General features: G+C 45.6%; 2 protein-coding genes across 8 annotated transcripts in view; one reads left to right on the forward strand and one right to left on the reverse strand.

Annotated features, from left to right (window-relative positions):
- LOC309333838 (uncharacterized protein) overlaps positions 1-6631 on the reverse strand; it is a 38212-nt gene extending 31581 nt beyond the window's left edge. For 4 of the 6 annotated variants that reach the window (XR_014152696.1, XR_014152697.1, XR_014152701.1 and 1 more), the window contains exon 1: positions 6074-6465. Coding sequence is in view for 1 of the 6 variants with exons in the window: in XM_081847811.1 (XP_081703937.1) it covers positions 6074-6161 (88 nt within the window). In the remaining 5 variants the exon portion in view is untranslated. The other 2 variants (XR_014152695.1, XR_014152698.1) reach the window with 2 other exon arrangements.
- A 254-nt stretch (positions 6632-6885) lies between these two features.
- Positions 6886-20029, forward strand: part of LMX1B (LIM homeobox transcription factor 1 beta) — a 159615-nt gene continuing 146471 nt past the window's right edge. The window contains exons 1-2 of one of the 2 annotated variants that reach the window (XM_081847706.1): positions 6886-7363; positions 9948-10134. In XM_081847706.1, coding sequence (XP_081703832.1) covers positions 7225-7363; positions 9948-10134 — 326 coding nt within the window. In that variant the 5' untranslated portion in view covers positions 6886-7224. The remainder of the gene's footprint in view (positions 7364-9947; positions 10135-20029) is intronic. The other variant, XM_081847705.1, reaches the window with a different exon arrangement.

Consider the following 20029-nt stretch of genomic DNA (forward strand, 5'->3'; position numbering starts at 1 on the left):
AGCTCCATAGCAGGCAATGCAGGTGAAGGGTTGTCAGATTTAGAAATTACTCTATTCATTTTCGGTTGTTGTTTTTTAATCCCTTGGCAATTTTTGGTTGGAAGAGATGGGGTAGATAAATAAAATTAAATGTCTTCTTGTCCACCTCTGACACCAGAAATCCCCCTCCCCAAAAAAACTTTGGTGTGTGAAATATGTTAACAATAAGTCCTAATTAGAGAATTGCTCCTCTCCGTGGCCTGAATGAACCTCCTAAAATCTACTAGCTGCCTTGCTGTGATCATTTAGCCATGGCAAAAGAAAAAGAAAAAGGAGAGGTGCAAAATTGCATTTTAGGCTACATTTAAAGCACTGCACCAAATAATCGTGGGAACTGTAGTTCGCCCCCTCATAGAGTTACTTAAGAAACTACCTCCCCCAGGATTCTTTGGGGGCATGCTTTAAATGTACTGAATCTACAAAAAATGTGTATGAATACTGAACATCTGTGATAGTACAGGGTGATGTACTGAATGGAGAAATGATTCGCCTGTGTTCCCGCACAAAGTCATGGTGGTAGTTGCAATGCACATTAAGGCTGTGAACCTATGCATGCCTGTCTACTCAGAAGTAAGTCCCACTGAGTTTCATGGCACTTAGTCCAGGGAAGTAGGTTGCAGCCTAAGGAATTCCAATGAACTCAGGAGAGATTTACTTTTGGGTGAGCTCACTGAGGCTGCAATTCCATGCTCTCTTTCACAGAAGTCTTATGAACAAGGGAGAACTTTATTCCCAGGGGTCAAAGTATTGGATCCAGGTATCGGGCAGAGAGAAAAGCGGAGGTGTGTGTGAATGAGTGGGAAGGAGAAACGAGTGGAATTGTTAAAGGTTTTGAAAGTTTCCTTCGGAACATTCTCTCTTTCCTTTGGGGAAAGTGGAAATCAGGGATTGGGAACCTGTGGCCCTCCAGACCTTGATGGAGCACATTTCCAGTTATCCATGACCATAGGGCAGTGGTGTCCAAACTTTTTTCAAAGAGGGCCAGATATGATGAAGTGAAGGGCCTTGAGGGCAGACCAAAGGACCGACCAAAGTTGTTGACCTTTTCTAGGACTGAACTTGATGAGCTTTTTTATGATTTTACCCCAGAGTTGTTGAGTTTTTTTAGGATTGAAGCTGTTGACCTTTTTTTAGGGTTGAAGTTGTTGAGGAATGGGGATCCTAAACCCCAGACCATGAATTGGTAGACTGCAAAGTGGAGGAAGGAGGCTCCAGCCAGGCAATATGGCAGCACTTCCTGCAAAACTGGATGGTTTTTTTGGTGGGTAGACTGCAATTGGCTTCTATCGTTGGTGTTGAGATCGGTGGTTACATTGTAATGAGGATTTCATGAGGCTAGGCCTGGCCTTGAGGAACGTTCACTGGGAAGTAAATCTCCGGGTCCTGATTCAGAAGTGCTTTGATCTAAACGCGGAGTGTAGGCAAGGGCTGCAGCAAGGAATTGAAAACGATTTCAGGTTTAAGTTGTGTGCTGAATGTTATAGAAGGGATCAGATATACAGTAAGCCATTCACCTCCCCAGGGCTAGCCTAAGACATTTTGGCACCTGATGCGAACTACAAAATGGTGCCACTCCTCTCCAGGGCAAGGAAAGATCTGCAGCAGGAACAAGGGGGATGAAAATTTAAACTGGGAACAAGGGGTGAGTGCAGATCAAATAAACCTTATCCACAGAGACCGTTGCGAGGGAAAGGGGGCTCGCTTTGAATCACATCAGATGGGTGCAGGCAGCTTAGGAGACTCCAGAGGGTAGCCCCCGCCATTTCCTCACTAGGGGTGGGAGGTGAAAGGCAGCACCTCCTATTCTCCGAGAGGCTGCGTGGAGCGAGCGGTGCAGCCGTCGCTGCCACTGCGAACCGTGTTTATGGAAGACAATCTTACTCAGCTACGAGTGATCGCCAAAGAAGAAGGTGATATTCCTTGGGTGCCAGATCTGCTTGCCTCTGTGGATCCTGCCACCTGAGGCGGTCACCTCTCCTTGCCTCATGGGCAGGCCCTGTACCCCCCCCCCCGTCTTTTCCTTTAGCCTCTTACCTCTAAATCTATGACGACTTTTACAGAGTTCCTGGATTTGTTTTATTTATTTTTAAGGATGTAGGGGAAACAGGAATAAGGGTTTGTAATCTACACGCCGGTAGAGTAAGTGAGGTAATTTATCCAGCATTCATATGCGGCCGTGAGACGCGTCTTGGTTGTGAGCTAGGTGCTGCGCAGAAATACCCCACCACCACGCGCTTAAATTTCGAGGAAGAAATGAAATGGCTTCCATTAAGATTCGGGAACTTCGGAATTTCCCTTCTTCTCCTGCTCTTGCAGAATAAAACCAGAGAATAGGGCCAAGTCGAAAACCACTCACCGCACTGATCTGTCTTCCATAGTTTTATTTCCTACAGGAGCCTTGACTTCAAACGTGCCCAGGATCGGATCGCAATTGTCTTTCTTTAAGTTCCGCTGTCTCTTTCTAGAAGGAAACCCCAGGGGATGTCAACCTCAGCAACCCAAGGGGCACCCCCAGCTGTTTATCTGGAAACAACCTCCTATTGATCTCAGAGAGTGGCTTCTCCGAGTAAACAGGAGCCGAAGCTCTGCTTGACCCTTTCCGCAACACACTCCCTCTTAGCGTAGGTGTCTCCGAATGAAATGGGGGCTTCCTTCCGAGTAACACTTCTGACATCTTCCTTGAACACGCGCGCGCGCGGTTTTCGATGGTGCTTACTCCATTCCAAGGCAAGGTTGAAAAAGTGAGTGCTGGCACTAAATTCAATGAGGGCGATAATAAATAAGAATTATCATCGCCACCATCACACTAACTTTCAAGTAAAGGCTTGAGCATTGGGGCTTCTGTTCTCCGACAGTCCTTTAACCCTAATAGTAGTAGTAGTAGTAATAGTAGTAGTAGTAGTAGTAATAGTAGTAGTAGTAGCACCTTGGGATCCTAATACACGCAAACAGCTTTGCACTTAAACTTCGCATCAACTCTTAAGTAAATCTTAAGGGTTCTGCACCGTCTTCTTTCCCCGTCTGCGCATCCTCTCCTTTGAAGCCCAAGTCCGGATCAAGAAGATGAATTTTAGAGCTTTTTTTGAGTGCCCGTTTCCAGGTGCGGCGGGTGTCTCCCTCCCCTCACTGCCATCCCACGCTCAATACACACCTCCTCCCTGCACCTCTGATCTTTTGGTAGTCACTGGAAGACTTAAAAAAAAAGGGGGGGGGTGAAAATTGCTACGGTGACTAATAAGTATTTCTAAGAGCAAAGGTTTCTCCGGAGAGTGGGTTAGGACTCCCCACAGTCTGTGGAATTGGGCTGCGAGGCAGGAGGTGGCATATTCCTCCTCATAGCCGTTCCAGCGGTTTCTCCAACCGCTGTTCGTTCTCTGCACAATCTCCTCCGTGTCTGGCAAACTCACCATCACGGATCTTCTAATTCTGGACTTTTTCTTCGTAATTTCACGTGATAATTGGGTCTAAATCCGGAATTGTTTGCATTGGGAGGAGCGGCGGGAGGCGGGGAGAGAGGTTTTATTCCAGGGAAAACATCAGTTTTAATTAAAGCGAGCCGGGTTTGCTGTCGGATTTCGAGCGGAATCGCCTCCTGAAATCTAAAGAGCTCTTGATTCCTATTATTATTTTAGCTTGATCTCAAAATTAAATAATCACAGCATTCCGCACATACGTACGCTTCTGACTACAAAGAAACAGGCCTGTGGCAGAAGACAGGACGAATATATATATATATACACATTCAATCAAACAAACAGACTTTTTAAAAAATAAGGAAGAAAATGACCTAAAAAGAAAACTTTCCAAAATGAGATAAACATCCATGGGCAGTTTCCTTCAGTAATACAATTTAGGCAAAACCGGAAGGGGAAAATATATATACCCAAAGGAAGGCGCAGAAAGCCCTTTAATTTAAATAACTATCAAATAACTTTCAATGCATTTTCATTCCTCTTTTTTATTCCATCATTTTTTTCCTGAGAAGTTTGCCCCCTGATCCTAATCCAAGAAATATTGTGCATTTTAAGAAACCTCAGCGGGAAAATAATTTCCCATATCTTCAGAGAGTTAATTGAAACAATCGTTTTTTTTAAAGAAAAAGTTCACCAGAAGTGGAGAGTGCTTGTGTGTATTTAAACCAACCAACTGGCTGCATCTCATGGTAGCCTGATTTGTGAGAAAATATTTCAGAATAGGGTAAGGAGAAAATAATGCTCTCACAGACACCAGAAAGTGGCAAATGATATTGAATTAATATTTACAACTATTCCCGTCCTTTTGCTGAGGTGCAAGTTATTGTTGCTGAGGCCAGTACATGAAACGGTTACCCCTACGTTGTCGGGATTGATGCAACACCACACGTACAAATACACACACACACACACACACACACACACACACTTTAACGTGCGGGTCAATACAAGGCGGAGGAATTAAAGACATTTGTAATTTCTGTATCCCGCCTCACACTCACAATCCATTCATTAATCTCAATTTCTCCTTTTCGTTCCCTTATTGGAATGGAAACCGCCAGGACCGCGGAAATGTTAAGAACGGAAGGTTTCTCTCAAATATTCCTGGCTTGGGTCTATCCTTGATTACTGGCAGTGCGTAATTGTCCGCCCGGGTCCCCAATACAATGGAACCATCATCTGTTTCCGCTCTTGTGCGCCAGGGCGCAAAAGTAGACACAAAGGAAAGGCCCAACTGGGGGCGCCCCAAAGCGAGTTTCAGAGCGTCCTTATCCCCTAAAAGAAATCCCACCAGTTCGACCCTCTCCATAAAATCACACTTGCCTGTATCCCCTATCCCCACTATACGCGGCAGAGCAGAACCCGCCTTTTCCACCAGAGCGCTGCTGTGCGCCTAGGTTTGACAACCACTTGGAAAAAGGCCAGCAAGCGGTCCCAAAATTGAGGGGGAGATGAGGGGCATTTCTAGACATGACCCCCTGGCAGCAGCTGAAGCCCCCCTCCACGACCATCTCTTCTTCATCATCAGCATTCAAGTTCATAGAGGGGGTGCGTAAAGGCGCTTAATTTTCTGGGAGCGCTGGACAGAGGCTCGCCGGACTCTCTCTCTCTCTCTCTGCGTGTGTGTGTTTGTTTTGAGAGAGAGATCATGGAAGAAAACCGAACTGTGCGTGAGATTCTAAAGGGTTATCTCCCCTCCCTCTCCAAACACAACCGGGTGAATCATATCTACGTCCACATAATACTTTTAAAGCGCGTTTAAATTCACACACACACCCCACGCTGAATGCTGGGAACTGTACCCTTCACAGATCTACACTTCTCAGAACCCTTAAATAACTCAGTTCTCAGGGTTCTTTGGGCCAAGGGTGAAAATGTGCTTCAAATGTACTTTAAATATAAGGCGCTGTACAGGACGCAAGCTTCCTTTTGGGATACCGGAATCGACTCAGACTCAGCTATTTGGGATCTGAGAAATAGAAGCATGTATTACTTCCTCTGTCTGTCTGTCTGTCTGTCTGTCTGTCTGTCTCTCTCTCTCTCTCTCTCTCTCTCTGTGTGTGTGTGTGTGTATTATCCACCAGCTCCTTATCTTTCTCCCGGGGCCTCTCGCCAGGTGCAAACGCGGCCATCCCTTTCTTTTATGCCCCAGACAACAAAACAGAAAAGCCTGGTGGGTGTCAGGAACAAGGGCTTCTATGGGAGGGAGGCGGAGAGTGGGGTGGGGGGGGAGATAGGAGACGGGGCGGATGTAACCGCATCCAGCCCCCTGCGCCCGCTTGCCAACGCCGGTGCCATGCTATAGTAAGATCAGCCCTGGTGGCACAGCCGGCGGCCAGCTTGCACGCTTGACACCTCTCCCGGTGATCTGCCTCTCCAGCTACTACCCCTACCCTTCCCACACTCCCGGACCCAATCCAGCCACAGCCTTCCTTCCCCACCCTTCTCACCTCGTATCCCCGGATAGCACGCAGGTGGCAGCGTCCCGGAAGAAGGGGACCCTGGAACTTAGAAACCTCAAACGAGCCCCGGAAGGTCCCAAGAAGACGCCGAGTACCTACCTCCCAGCTGGGCGTGAAGGGGGCCCGCCGGCTTCTGCAGGCTTCCACCGTTGGGGCTGGGTGGGAGGCATTTGGGGCGCAGGGTCATTCTGCCTAAGATGGGTGGCGTGCCAGCAACTTTGCTTTCCTCCCCATTCAATCAGCCCCGTTCAGCAAGTTCCTAGATCTCATGAATTCCTTCCACCGACCGATTGGCAAATCCGCCCCCCAATGTCCAGCCCCTCCTCAGTTTCTTTTTTCAACTTTTCTGTAAGTAGGTCCCCTCACCTGATTTTCTTTATTTCCTTTCCTTTATTTCATCATCCCGTCCACTCACTGGCACTAAGTGTTCCAGGATGCCAGCAGCCCCCTCCCTTCCCTACCGACCCCTCCATCCTCTCTATCCTCTCACTACAAACTGGTTACCTGGGCAAACTCCGCTTATAATCTACACCTGGCTGGAATCCTTTCCCATCATGATCCGGGGTGGAATGGGAGCGGAAAAAAAGAAAGAGGGGGGCTTGCTTTTCTTTCCCTCCCATCTTACTTTCTTCTCTCTCCCCCCTTTATTTATTTTAATCGTCTCTCTCCCCCCGTCCCCCCCCCCGCGAGTAAGCGACGGCACTATTTGACGTCGAGGAAAACCGCCTCACCGCGGCGCAGGGATATTAGGAGCACCAATTGGGAGTTCAAATGTCAGCAAGTCCCCCCCCCCCCGCTTTTTGGAAAAGGGAGGGGGAGGAGGAGGTGGCGGTGGTGAGGCGGCTGGCGGGGTGGGTGTGTTCCTCCGCCGCCGTTTTTTTTCCTCCGCTTCTAAACGGAGCGTCTCCTGGCTCGGGACTCTTGCATGGCACTGTGGCGTGGAAGCGCTCCGGGGGAGAGCTTCTGCCCGCGATTGCATGCCGTGCCGGGGATCCCCTTGCTCCGGGGAGGGCCTCGCCGCCCCCTCCGGCCCGAGAAGGGCTCAGGAGGCGCCCCCTAGCCTACAGGTGACCCACCCTGCCTCTCTGCTGTCGGGGCGCGATGCTCTGACTGCCGATGGGCGCCCGGCTTGTCTCGGCAGCGCTCGCCTCCTCTGCCCCGCGACGCAGCGGTCCTGATCCCGGCAGGAGCGGACACTAACCGCCTCCTCCCCCTTCTCCCGCTTCGCCTCCGCAGCCAGCCTTTGCCCCATGGACGTAGCGACGGGCCCCGAGTCGCTGGAAAGCTGTTTCAACCGGGGCTCCACTGACTGCTCCAAGATGCTGGACGGAATTAAAATGGAGGATCACCCGCTGCGATCGGGTCCCGCAACTTTAGGAGTCTTGCTAGGTGAGTCGACTTCGCTTTCACCGCGCAATGTTCAACTCCCCTCCCCTAAGAAAGAGGAAAAGCCTAGAATACTAGTTTACTCGGGGAAAGTCCCGGGCCCCCGATCCTGAGTCCGCTGTACTCTTGCTTCAAATACTGTACTTGGAAACAAACCGGTGCTGTCAGGACGGCAAGCGGCGAAGGCTTCCCGTGTAAACGCGGAGTCCTGTAAGTCGTTTTCAGGCCGATCCTAGAAAAGGCATCGATTTGCCTTTAAGGGGCTGAAGGAGTCTTTTCTTTATTTAATGCCCTGTGTGGGATTGTGACACGATCTGGCTTGATTTTAAAAATTGCTACTATTATTAATAATGATTTTAAATATAGCCACTTTTCTTGACAATCTGAGGCTAGGATTTAGATTTCCCCGCCTTGATATATTTATTTTATTCGCGGAGGGGGTGCTAGGTGTACATAATGTCGCTGTAACATGCTTTTTTAAGACTCGTATTTGTTACAAATAAATCTCAAGTTGCAAAACTTTGAACCGAAGATGCCGCCGGCCAACTTCAAGGGGGGGGGGGAGGCGCTACTTTTAAGATGCCTTTGCCAATCTTCCGACTGAATAATCCTTTTGAGACTGAAAGATACACGCATCTGCAGCTTTGTGTTCCCGCACGTCGGAATGGGGATTTGCCACAACCCAAGCGAAGTCCCTGCTCTGATTTAGCTTTGTTGCTTCACTAAAACACAGACACAGAGAATATTAATTTACACTCTTATTTCCTCATCCCCCAAATACTAACCCGTAGGACAAAAATCTCTTCCTTACCCCTTTTAACAATGTTCCAGAACATATTCGATTTTACTTGAGTCACCTTGGAAAATGAACCAACAGCACTGAACCCACTGTTTCAATTTATTTTTATGTCCCTTGTTTCTCTTTGAAATATAATGTTCTCTTGCATTTTGAAGCAAGTTTTATTGGATTGTCTCTGCTGAGACTTGTAGAGTATGGAACTGAGGCTTCAAAAAGAAAAAAAGGAGAAACTTCCAAATGGGACAGGGGTCCCCTCGCATCTCCTGACTGCATAACACTCCTGTTTACTTAATAATTACACCCCCCTCCCGTCACCACTTTTTGTAGTTTGTGTTAATCTGTGGACTGAAGGCACTCCTTTAGCTTGCAAGCCCACTAACCTGGGAGTAAGCCCCACTGAATTCAGTAGGACTTCCTTCCAAGTAGGTCAGGTAAGGATTGCACTGAGCCGACGAAAGTTTGATGCCCTAATCAATCAATTATCCTTTAAGGTGCTCCAAGTATCTGCGTTTTTGCTTTTCTAATCGCAGTAATACCATACAGCAAAACAAATGTCTATACATTTAGCAAAAAAGGAAAGAAAAAAGGATCCAAGCAGCATGTTGGATTATTCTCAATGTTAACTTCCTAACAGTTGGCCGGGTAATACTTTTGATTGATCCCCCCCCCCAATCCGCCGCTTTTGCTAATCCTGGGGCTAGGATTTGATCCACCCCCCCCATACACACTTGAATCATCATCATTTTAATGACACACACATATTACCTAATTAGGTAATATTAGTGCATATAAACTCTGCTTTTAATACCAAAGCAAGCTGATGAATTATGCCATTCTGGGACTGTGGAAATCTATTGCAAGGACACAGACACGTGCTTTCGCTTGCATTCGTGAACAAGTCAGTTGTATATTAAAACGTGTGTGTAAATATCCTCACCACCGTCATTCCCAGCTTCGGACGCAATCCTGTACACCTCGCTCCGCATTGCACGAGCCAGCCCAGCGTGAAAAACAGAATGATTGAAAATAGAATTCGGAACCGCGCTGCACTATAGAAAGTGAAGGGTTCGTTTTTGTTTGCTTTTGCTCTTAACACGCAAAGGCCCAATTGCGACCCCGGGCTTAGGGATTGTTAAACTCAGTGGCGCTTACTTCCGAGTAATCAGATGCTCGTCTCACTGTGCCACTCCTTTTCCCTCATATACCCTCTTGCAGCAACAACGAGCCACCCAAATAGCAAATAAAATTTGGCCGCGTAAACGCCATATATGTGAAGCATGCTTTTTCTATGCTAGGAACTGTAGCTCGGTGAGGCGTAAACTACAGTTCCCATAATTCTTTTTATGTGGGGCGGGGCGGTTTGGAATGTGATTTTAAAGTGTTTTAAAAAAGTGAGAAATAACGTCTTGGCAACCCAAACAGTAGGTGAATTAAAAAACAACAACACTTTTAATAGCAGTCTTTGCTCTTGCCTGAGACTCCTGCTCTTGTGAACGTGACTGCGATTGTGTAACGATAGTGACATGGTCCTTTGTGAAAGCTGCACCATCCAATTTGGGCCCCTTTCTCCCCCGCCCCGCCCCCCACCCCTGCGAGCCGTAAATTGTTAAAGGTGCTGGGAACTGTAGCTCTGTGAAAGGGAAACTACAGTTCCCATTATTCTTGGTGTGTGTGAACACGCTTTCAATGTATTCTTTTCTTCTTCTTCCAAAATTCACTCCATCTTTTACATTGTCTCTCTTTCTCTGCTACTTCGTCTCCCCACCCCTTCCTTCCCTTCCTCTCCAGGGTCAGACTGTCAGCACCAGGCGGTCTGCGAAGGGTGCCAGCGGCCCATCTCGGACCGCTTCCTGATGCGCGTCAACGAATCCTCTTGGCACGAAGAGTGTCTCCAGTGCGCCGTGTGTCAACAAGCGCTGACCACCAGCTGCTACTTTCGGGACCGCAAGCTTTATTGCAAGCAAGACTACCAACAGTAAGTGGGCGCAGCCACCCTCCAAATTAGGCTCTCTCCTTTTGCACGTCGGAACAGTATGTGCACGACCATGCCAAGCAATGTGTTTTCCGATCTAAGCAAGCATTTTTTTTTTAAATCAATCCCAATACAATCTTGTTTATGCTAGTACTTATTTGGGGCGGGGGTACCATTCTCAGTTTTGGGGTGCACCTAATTAAACCTGGCTTTGGAAGATAGTGTCAAGCAATCAAAGTTAAAGGTCATTCGCCCCACAATCTCCGCGCGCCTTCCACTTTTCTTTAGAACCTTTGTCGTACCATTAGGAGAAGTTCTATCCTTGCGTCAGAGGGATGTCTGTGGGGTTGTTGTTGGTTTTTTTTTTTTTTGGGGGGGGGGGTGATACTAGGAACGCGAGGCGCCGGCTCTTGCTCTTTCCAGTGCAGGAGTTTCTTTCGATAACTTTCAGCTAAGTCTGTGGCCGATCAGAAAAGCACACGTGTATTGGCTTAGTTAGTGATCTGAATCACTAAGATAAGGATTAGGTTGCGAAGACATCCCTAGCATCGTTTCCCATTTGAGGTCCGAAATTGGTTTGACTTCGAAGTGAACCCTTTTTGTAATAAAGATGAATTTCCCTTCCCACGTTTCCTTTCTAACGGGTCCCACTATGCTCAGCTGAGACACAGTTCCAAATTTACAATGTCGATCCATGAAAATACGTCCCCCCCCCCTTTAAAGATTTGGTCATTTTAACTGAGTCTTGGGTTGGTCTGGATTCCACCTTCCCTTTCATCGAGCAATTAACAAATTTAAAGGATTGCAACCGAATTTTATTTTGCGCCACACTTTTCTTGGGAGTAAATCCCTCAGAATTCGACCCCACTGACTCTAGAGCGGGTCATCCCCCTCGTTATTTCTTTATAACGACATTTGCAAAGGAAATAACCCCTAATTTTTCCACACAAACACCTATTTTGCTTTTTACTTCTTGATTTTAATTTTCCTGCGGCCTCTTTTGAAGATGCAGAAACGTTGAATGGCTACTTGTTTGTCCTGCAGAATGGAATAATATTTGTTTTCCGATTACCTACTTTATTAAAAAATTAAAAAATGCATATAAACAACACTCGCTTTAAAAGAATTCCAGTGGTGGGAAATTTTATACTAGCAATTAAAAACCAAACGATGTTTGCAAAGTCCCTTCCTTAAATAATATTGCTGATTTGATGATTGGGGGCTGGGCTTCAGAATTTAAAGTTAGCGTGCATATATTCCATTACTGTAAGATTAGCTAAACTACTTTGGTGGGAACTTGGTGGAAGGAGATATTGTAAAATACTGAAAGTGGGAGAGAAAATCTAGCAAAACATTTCTAACAAATCCTGATTTTGTGACTGGGAGTAATTTAAAGACTGAAAGTATTCTTTTTTTCCCATTTGGAAGCGGGGAGGGGAGATAATTATATATAATGATTATCTGCTAAGAGATCGTGCAATATAGTATGATATCGAAATACAGAGGAAGTTTGTGCCTATGTGTTTGTTTGTGTGTACGTATGTGTATTTATATGTGTGTGCGCGCGCGCTCATAGGCGCCAACTCTAAGGGGCCTAGACCCCTTCGCCCCCCGAAAAATATTTAGGAGCGCCGGGCCCCCCAATATTTTATTCAAGTTGGCGCCACCGTATATGTTTCTGTGTCCTTATTGTATTTATAGAGGCATCGTGTCACAAATCAGATTAAGTGATATTTAGGCTGTCCTTTTGCATACAGTACTTGCCTCAGAAGAAGCCCCAGCAGCACACGCTGCAATTTACTCCCGAGTAAACTGAGTTGCCGGCTATTCCAGAGGGCTTTTCAGACAGGGAGCTGTTGGGGGCTGGAGATAATGGGAAAAAGGAGGCGAGCGTGTCTTTGGGTGTGGAGAAGTTTTCTTAGTTTCAAGATCGGAGAGTAAGAGAAGAGATACTGAAAGACAGGGAGCGTCATTTTTCCTCACCCCCCCCCTTATAAGAGGTGAACACACAATATACCCCTCCGAGGTAGATGAGAGAACAAAGGCATAGACGATTTACTCACTAAGATTTCTTAATAAAACAACCCCCATATTTTACTGAATTTTACTGATTTTACAATACTGCATTTATTTTCTTAGTTTTTTTTAAAAGCCCCATCATGTTACATAGGGCTGCAAATCCAAGTCTGCAATGCTATCCACGTTTACCTGAGAGTAAGCCCCATTTGAAATAGTTGCACTTACTTCTGAGTAAGCAGGAGTAGGCTCGCTCTCATTACCTGGGATTGTAAAGGGGTCTTAACTTGAAAATAAATTGGCCAAAGTCGGGTCCGCATCATGGAAACCAACCGGGCTAATCCGGATTCAAAATTAGAACGCTTTGAAGCGCCAGCATCATTTGATTCGCCCAGTTGAGTTCTGCCGGGATCGTGGACTGCGAGTCGGAACAATTCGAATTAAATCCAGTTCAGACTTCATTCATTGAATTTTCAGAGAGATAGGCTTTGCAACCCTTCGGCTAAAGCAGAGGCGAGTCCTGCAGACTTCGGTTAAAATAAAATAAGAATCAAAATGGACTCGGAGCAAACTTTGGGCTTTGTAAACAGCGCGGTTGAAACCGGCGCGAGTTTTGCTTAAGACGGGTAGAAAGTGAAAGAGAAGCGGGTGGTTCCGCTGGGGGAACCAGCCCTGCTGCCTTGGAGCACCTCCGGGCAAGACAAGCCGCTACAAGGGCCGGCCCCGGCTTCATAGCGCCTTCCTCCCAGCTGCTGGGAGGCCCGGCTAACAGCGGCTGCCTCGCTGCTTTTAGAGAGCGGCAGCAACGGCGGGTCTCCAGCGCCCAGAAATCCCTCAACACAGAGGCTCTACTCCGCTCTCTCCTTCCCCCTTCTTTTTCTCCTGCAGAGTTGCCTCCAACTAAGTCCTACTCAGAGAAGACTCATTGGAATGAATGGGGCTCAGCTAATCATGCCCATCAATTTCAATTGCTCTATTCTGAGTAGGGCTAACAATTGGATGCGCGCGCACCGTTTTCTTCTTTTCACTGGCCTTTCGCTTTCATTCTCATTCAACGTTTTCTATCCCCTCACCTTTTGTTTCCCCTGGGTGTGTGTGTGGGTGTGTGTGTGGCAGATAGCCCTGTTCCCGGGAGGGGGGCGTCCTGGGCTGCGTAGACACCATGCACTTAAAGCACGCTCCCCCAACCCCAAGAATCATGGGAGCCATAGTTCACCCTTCACAGAGCTATAGTTTCCAGCACCCTTTAAAACTACAGTTCCCAGGATTATTGGAGAGGGCGTGAGTTTCATTGACAGGTCCAAACGGTGCAGCCCTCTCCACGTCTACTCGGAAGGGAGCCTCAATGGGGCTTATTCCCAGACAGGTAAGTCGTGTTAGAACTGCAGCCTTTTGAATGCATTTGGTCTGTCCACGAAAGCGCACGTGCCAAAATTAAACCAGGTAGTCGAAGGCACAACCAGTTGTTTTCTCATTATTTTCCATTTTTTTTTGGAAAAGTAAAGTAAAATAAACACTGGCTTCAGAGAAAAGAGAGGCCAAGCCATGAGTGCTACTCTCAACAGGCGGGGTGACTGTGGTTAATATTAGCCCCGGAGAGAAGTCACCATTCTCCCCCGACGGCCAACTCCGCAGGCCACCCTCTCGGGCGGGTGTCTCTCCGAAGCAACCAGGAGAAGCACTTCGAGGAAACGGCCTTCCCGATGTTTTGTTTTTCCAGCACAGGCGAGTACGCTGGACGCTTAGCGTCTGCCGGAGAGCCCGTTGGCTGTCGGATCGCGTCTCTCTCCAGCTAGGGCCAAAGGGCCGGTTGCCTTCCGAGGGGGCTCTCTGGCACTGCCCGTGAGCGCGCAGACACGCTCGCCCGGGAATTTGGACTGCGAAAAGGCTTAGCAGCACAGTGACGAAGGAAAACGGATAATATCGAGAAGCAGGGACTTCAAGTAACCCAAGCCCGTACGGCCTTGAGACAGGCTCGGAAAGAAAAGCCGTCTATTTTTCCTTTACGCACCCGCCAAAAATGGTTGGGCCGGAAAAGCAAATATCCGCGGACCCAGGGCGCAGCGGCTGGCGCTTCTCTTCTGGGCCCCACTAAGTTCTATGTGGAGCCTCTGACTCACTCCCACCCTCGTCCCTGCCTGCCAGGTCCGGGCTGCGAGTCTTGAGCGCCTCGTTCAAAATAAACGGCGTCCGTAGAGAGGAGCGCACGGTTCTCCCGCTTCTAGGCCTCGCTTGGAGAGCTGGCGGTGAAGGCCGCGACTCCTTTCTGCCTTAGGGGAATGAGGGGACGGGGAGGCTAAGATTTGGAGCCGAATATTGGGAAGTCGGTGGGGAAGAGTGGCAGCACCTCCGCGAAGGGCCACCTTTAGGGGTGAAGCCACAATCTGTTTGCTCCCCCTATTGAAATGGACTCTTGCTCTTAAGGTAGCCTTATATGCATAGCGATACATTTAATGGATGCCCCTGAATATTGAGAATTGTAGTTTGAGGGTACTGGGAATTGTAACTGTGAAGTGTAACCGTTTATCTGTATGCACCTTAAAGAAAAATGAACAAAGAAGGTGCTCAGAAAAGGAATATCACATTTAACTCAGCCAAATGGACTTACATTAGCCTAGGTCTGCACTTCATAAAACTAGAAGTAATTTCATCCATCTTTACATAAAGCACACACACACAATTGTATAACACAGGAGAGAATCTTAACACCTTTCCTGAAACTGCTGGGGGTTGAAACCATGGAATCAAGAGGCAACCTGCCTGGCTGTGAAACTAGAACTTGCTTTTTGAAAATTCAAGGAAGGTGGTGATGGAAGCGTGTCAAACTATTGCATTTTGGACTTGAGGGATAAGGTCCTAGTCCTCATGGCAGTAAGGGCAAAAATCTTCCGAACTGTCTGAAAAATATGGCTTTAAAGACTAGGATAGCTTCAGTCTTGGTGTTTGAGGCCTCACTCCCCAATCCCAGGGTGAAGGCAAAGTATCCCATATTGTAGTCTACTGCTTTTACAGGTGAGTAAATAAGAGAGAGACCAAGAAATGAAATTAGTTGGGTTTGGTCTTGAAACACAGACCCTCTGAGCAGACAGATAAAGGGTAGTAGTGAAACCCGTTAAAATACTTGATATATCATTTCAGGAGTGGTGTTTCAGCTTCTGAGTACCTGTACAGGCAATTAAGTGTATGTGTGTGTGAAACCAACAAGGTACAAATATCCCCTTTATGTTCCACCCAGTTACATGGCCAAAACAGTTGTATATTTTTCAGAATGTATGTTGTGATCCTTTTCATGATGGCCTAAGAACTTTATTGCTACTAGTGCACAGCAGACCTGTCTTTGTCTGCCTGCCTGCCTGCTTCTCTGCCCGTCTATCATCTACCTGTGCAAAGGTGACACTTTTAAGGCTCCTTACTTAGAGTGAAGATGACTTCCTTATTTTAAAGTAATTATAGATGAATTGGGTGGAGAGGTTGATGCTTCTGAGATTACATTTCTTGTGACTTGAAGTGTGTGAGTTGGGGGAGAGACAGAGAGACTCCTTTCATTTAGCAATTCTCTGCAAGTTAAGGCTCTAAATTCAACTACAAATACTCAGCAAGAACTGGGTGCTGTGACTCTTCCAGAAGCAAAGCAAATAGTTATACCTAGAAAGTCACTGTGACTATGTGTAGTCAATGGATAGCTCTTTTTAAATCATGGCCCTCTTAGTTGTTTTTTTTGCTTCAGTTTGGAATCTCCTTGGGGCAGAGATCTTGTTGTTCTGTCAAGTGCCCTGTACTAGGATGAAACCTTAAAACTCAAAATATGAGCAATTGTCTTTCTTGGACATCTCACACCATTCGTTCCATGCACAATCTGTATGTCAGGGTGTAGGTTGTTGGGGTCTTTTTTTTTTGCCTTGGAGCTGATTTTCTCTCTCTCTCTCTCTCCCCCCCCCCATTTTCTTTCTCTTTCCCTCTTTTCCACTTCACGCTTGTCACTAAAATTTAGGACCCTCTTTGTGCCCAGAGTGGGGTAGAACATGCTCCCTTCAATCGTCGCGACATAATAGGACTCCACAAGTAGTCTAGGAGCTGACAAAAGGCGACATCTCTTGTTGTACATCATCTTTTGTCTAACGTTCAGAAGGTTCCCCCAAAGATCCTGAAGTGAAGCTTGGTTGGGTGGGGGGAGGAAAGCTATGTGCATTTCATAGCGACAGCCCCAAAATCCCTCACCATGGAAACTGTGTAGTAATCTGTTAACGAGACATGCGATGTATAAATATTGCCAGAGTTGTATGGTTGGAGATTAATGTCCTTTTATTTCAGAGTGACACCCCAAATGTGTTATTTCAGATGGGTGCTTCTGTCCTGGACCTGTAAGCTAAAGAAAGTTTACACAGCATTGAAGTTCAGCTCTTAAGTGACATTTCCTTTAGCCCTACTGATTTGAATGGAACCCTGTTCTGAGAGTCTTAAGATATCTGACAGAATGCCTCAATTGTAAACAGAGAAGACACTTGGTATGTCAGTAATATATTCCCCCCCCCCCGACCAAACCCTGTTGGTTTCAGGTCCATGGCAGAATAATTATTTGTAGATTTCCACAATCCTTTTTCATATTTTTACTCCCATTTGAATAACAGTCACACTTTAGGAATAATGAAAGCTTCAAGATGTATATAGTATCATTCTTATTTTGTTCTCCGAAAGGATTTTTTTTATTTTTGCATGGGGAAATGGTGGAATATGATTAATTAACATTCTAAAAAAAATAAGCATAGAATATTAGATTATGAAGTTGCTAGGAAAAAAACAGAGAAGTCAAAACTGGAACAAAAGCTTAGATTTCCTTGGGGAAAATATCTCAAATGGTAGCTGTACATGTCAATCTACTAAATAATGGGGCTTTTAAAGTGATTAATTTGTTGGTGTGTGTGTGTGAATTTTAACTGGTGAGACTTGAGTTAAATGTACAATTGTTTTGTAGGTTTTTGGTCCGGTGTGTTACTGCAAGTGGGGTTGAATACGATGGCTGGCTTCTCTTTACAACAATGTGATTGGATTGGTTTGCAAATTGGCACAAGCTTCTTTGCAAAAAGGCATCCCATACTGAAGTGATGGTGGTGTAAATTTATTTACATCCAGTGTATTTCCACATTAGCTATAGGCTATAAGAGGAACAGAGGGAATAACATATAAATTATCAAATAGCAAAATTCATATTGTACATATGCATACAATGGTCAGAAAGGAGACCAACTTTTAAAATTTGTTTCATCTAAACATTGGTGATGAGTCCACTGGAATTTGAATAACAGCCCTACCCTGATAGGAGTGTGTGTGTGTGTGTGTGTGTGTGTGTATTAGTATTTACCATTTTTAGACATTTACTATAATTATTTATAGTCTCACAAGAATGAAAATGATCACAGATGAGCAATGCAGTCCTGTGTGATTATTCGGTAGTTAAGTCCGAATGCGTCCAACAGGACATCTGTTTATGATTGCTACGTAAATTTCTGAACATTTGAAATACACAAATGAGTTTTGATAATTACCTGTATGGGGTGGCTAGTATGCGCTGGTGTGTGAGAGTATACGGAGATTTTCAGCGATGCAATATTTTTGCAGTTGCGTACTTTCTTAATTACTTACTTGCATTTTTATTATCAGAGGTTACTTTACATTATCAGTGGATTGTTTAATTGTAACGTTAATATAAGATGTTTTCATTAGTTTATTCTTGATATGACTGTTTACATTTTGTCATTATCTTTTAACTGTTAGCGGGTTGTGTAAAACTTACTGATGTTGTAACCATGAGCGTAGCTTACTATGGAAAGTGGCATCCAGAAAACAAATGATTGTGATTGTGTGTGGGGGGGGGGTAGCAATGGAGAAAAAAAATTTAAAATATATGCATGTGTTTAGGATCGCAGACCAAATTTACGAACATTTGAAGGAGTGAGTGATACACGTGTGTGTGTGTGTGTGTGTGTGTGTGTGTGTAACTCACCAGGGCTGTTAAATGTTCTGTTTGGTATGGTTAGCAATGACTACATTTTAAAATTTGTTTTAGTAAATGTAACAGTGGATGCACCCCTGCAAACTGGAAAAGAATTTGTATGTATGTAAAATAATGTAACCTATATACAAAGTACACAAACTCCATTCAAGGAGCAGCAACAACAACAATCTGAGGTCTCTTCAGATATTGTCAAAGCTTTCCCAATTGGATAAGGTTGCAATGGCAGGGAGGCAGCAGAGGTGGTGGTGGTGGGGGGGGAGAGTTTGGTGCAATGCTATGCAAGGCCGGGCAGGAATAAAAAGATATCAACATGATGGCCTTTTGTTAGATCACAGCACCTCGTTTGACATGACAAGGTAGCCCGCTGAGCCTGCTTCTGCAGACCGACAGCAGAAAATACAAGCAGGAGGAGGAAGAGGGAATGAAGGAGAGGGGGTGGGGGTGAAAAGACACAGTAAATCAATTTGTTCCCCTTTCCTCTGAAAAGTTCTTTAAATGAAAAGGGAAAACCCCCCGAAAACTGCTATTAAACATACTTTTTAAAGGAAAACCTACCAGCACCCCAGTACTAGGATTTATTTCCTGACTTTTACGTCATTAGGAAAAACAAGAAGGTGTTAGACTTTAAAATGCTGTCATGTTTTCCAGTCCACATACAATCACATTGATCTGGTTTGTAAAAATGGAAGTTCCATAGAGGCTGGGCTCCATTTAGAACAAGTGGTGAGCTTTCTATTTGCCGTAATGAAAAAGAAATTGAAGCCTATGGGACAATGAGAATGTATGCCTATCCCCTGGACCCTATTAAGCCAAGGGAGTTGTACCTCTCATTTTCACCATCTTGAATGTTCATGCATGGGCCTAGCTGTCTTGCACTTGCTTATTCAGAAGTAAGGTAGGGCTGTGTGTGTGTGTGTGTATTCTCTTGCAATCTATTGTCTGGAGTAATCAGTAGGAATCAGTGGGTGGATCGTGGCACGCTTCAGCTAGTTGTTACATGAGCACAATTTTTACAAAAGCGCCTTTTGCAGTTAAGATGGTGTCAAGTAATGGTACAGTTTGGGGCTGGTGTGAGCTGTAGTCCAGAACATCTGGAGGGCACCAGGTTGGGGAAGGTAGATGAAGAGATAAGCTTGTCATCACATCACAGCTATGGCTGTGGGCTTAAATGGTTGATCAATCAACTAAAGCTGTAGTTGATTAAGATGGCCACTCTTAAGCAGCAAAGACAAATTTCCATCAAAACCAAAGGCACTTGCTTCTGTGTATGGTGTGTTTAGAACTGGTGTATGATGCTGATGTTCTGCACTCCTTACACAGAAATAGGTTCTGCAGAAACCAGTAGGATTCATGACCTAGTTTTATAATCACTGTATAAGAGCTGGAGGTAGAGTTCCAGCTTTCATGTAATCTACCTTTTAACAGTGTTCCTTAATTAGGCCAAAGTATGCATCTGCATCACACCTTAACTTAGAGCATTTTCCGTTGAAATTGACAAGCTGAAATTCTACGTTCATCTGCTTAAGATCAGGCAGGATCTGTAATTACCTTGAATCCCACATGGAAAAAGCTCACGGCTCAAACGTAGAAGAAATTTATATGTTTTATAAACAATTGTTCAGTAGCTTTTCTCTGTTTTTAATAATAAAAAAAGAATATAACCCTTTTTCTTGTTGGCTGGGTGATAAAGCAACCTTATAGTATATATTTATTTGAATGTCTAGGCTGCCAACCCAGTGCACGCCTGCTAGGAAGGAAGGAAGCACCACTGAATTAAATGTGGGGCTGGTAAACACACTTAGGATCTCACTGTAAATATGCTGGAATTTAGCCAGCATGTCTATCCAGGGAAATGTGCTGGCCTGCTAA

This window comes from Podarcis erhardii, assembly GCF_964252035.2.
Source record: "Podarcis erhardii genome assembly, chromosome: Z".
Taxonomy (NCBI): Eukaryota; Metazoa; Chordata; class Lepidosauria; order Squamata; family Lacertidae; genus Podarcis; species Podarcis erhardii.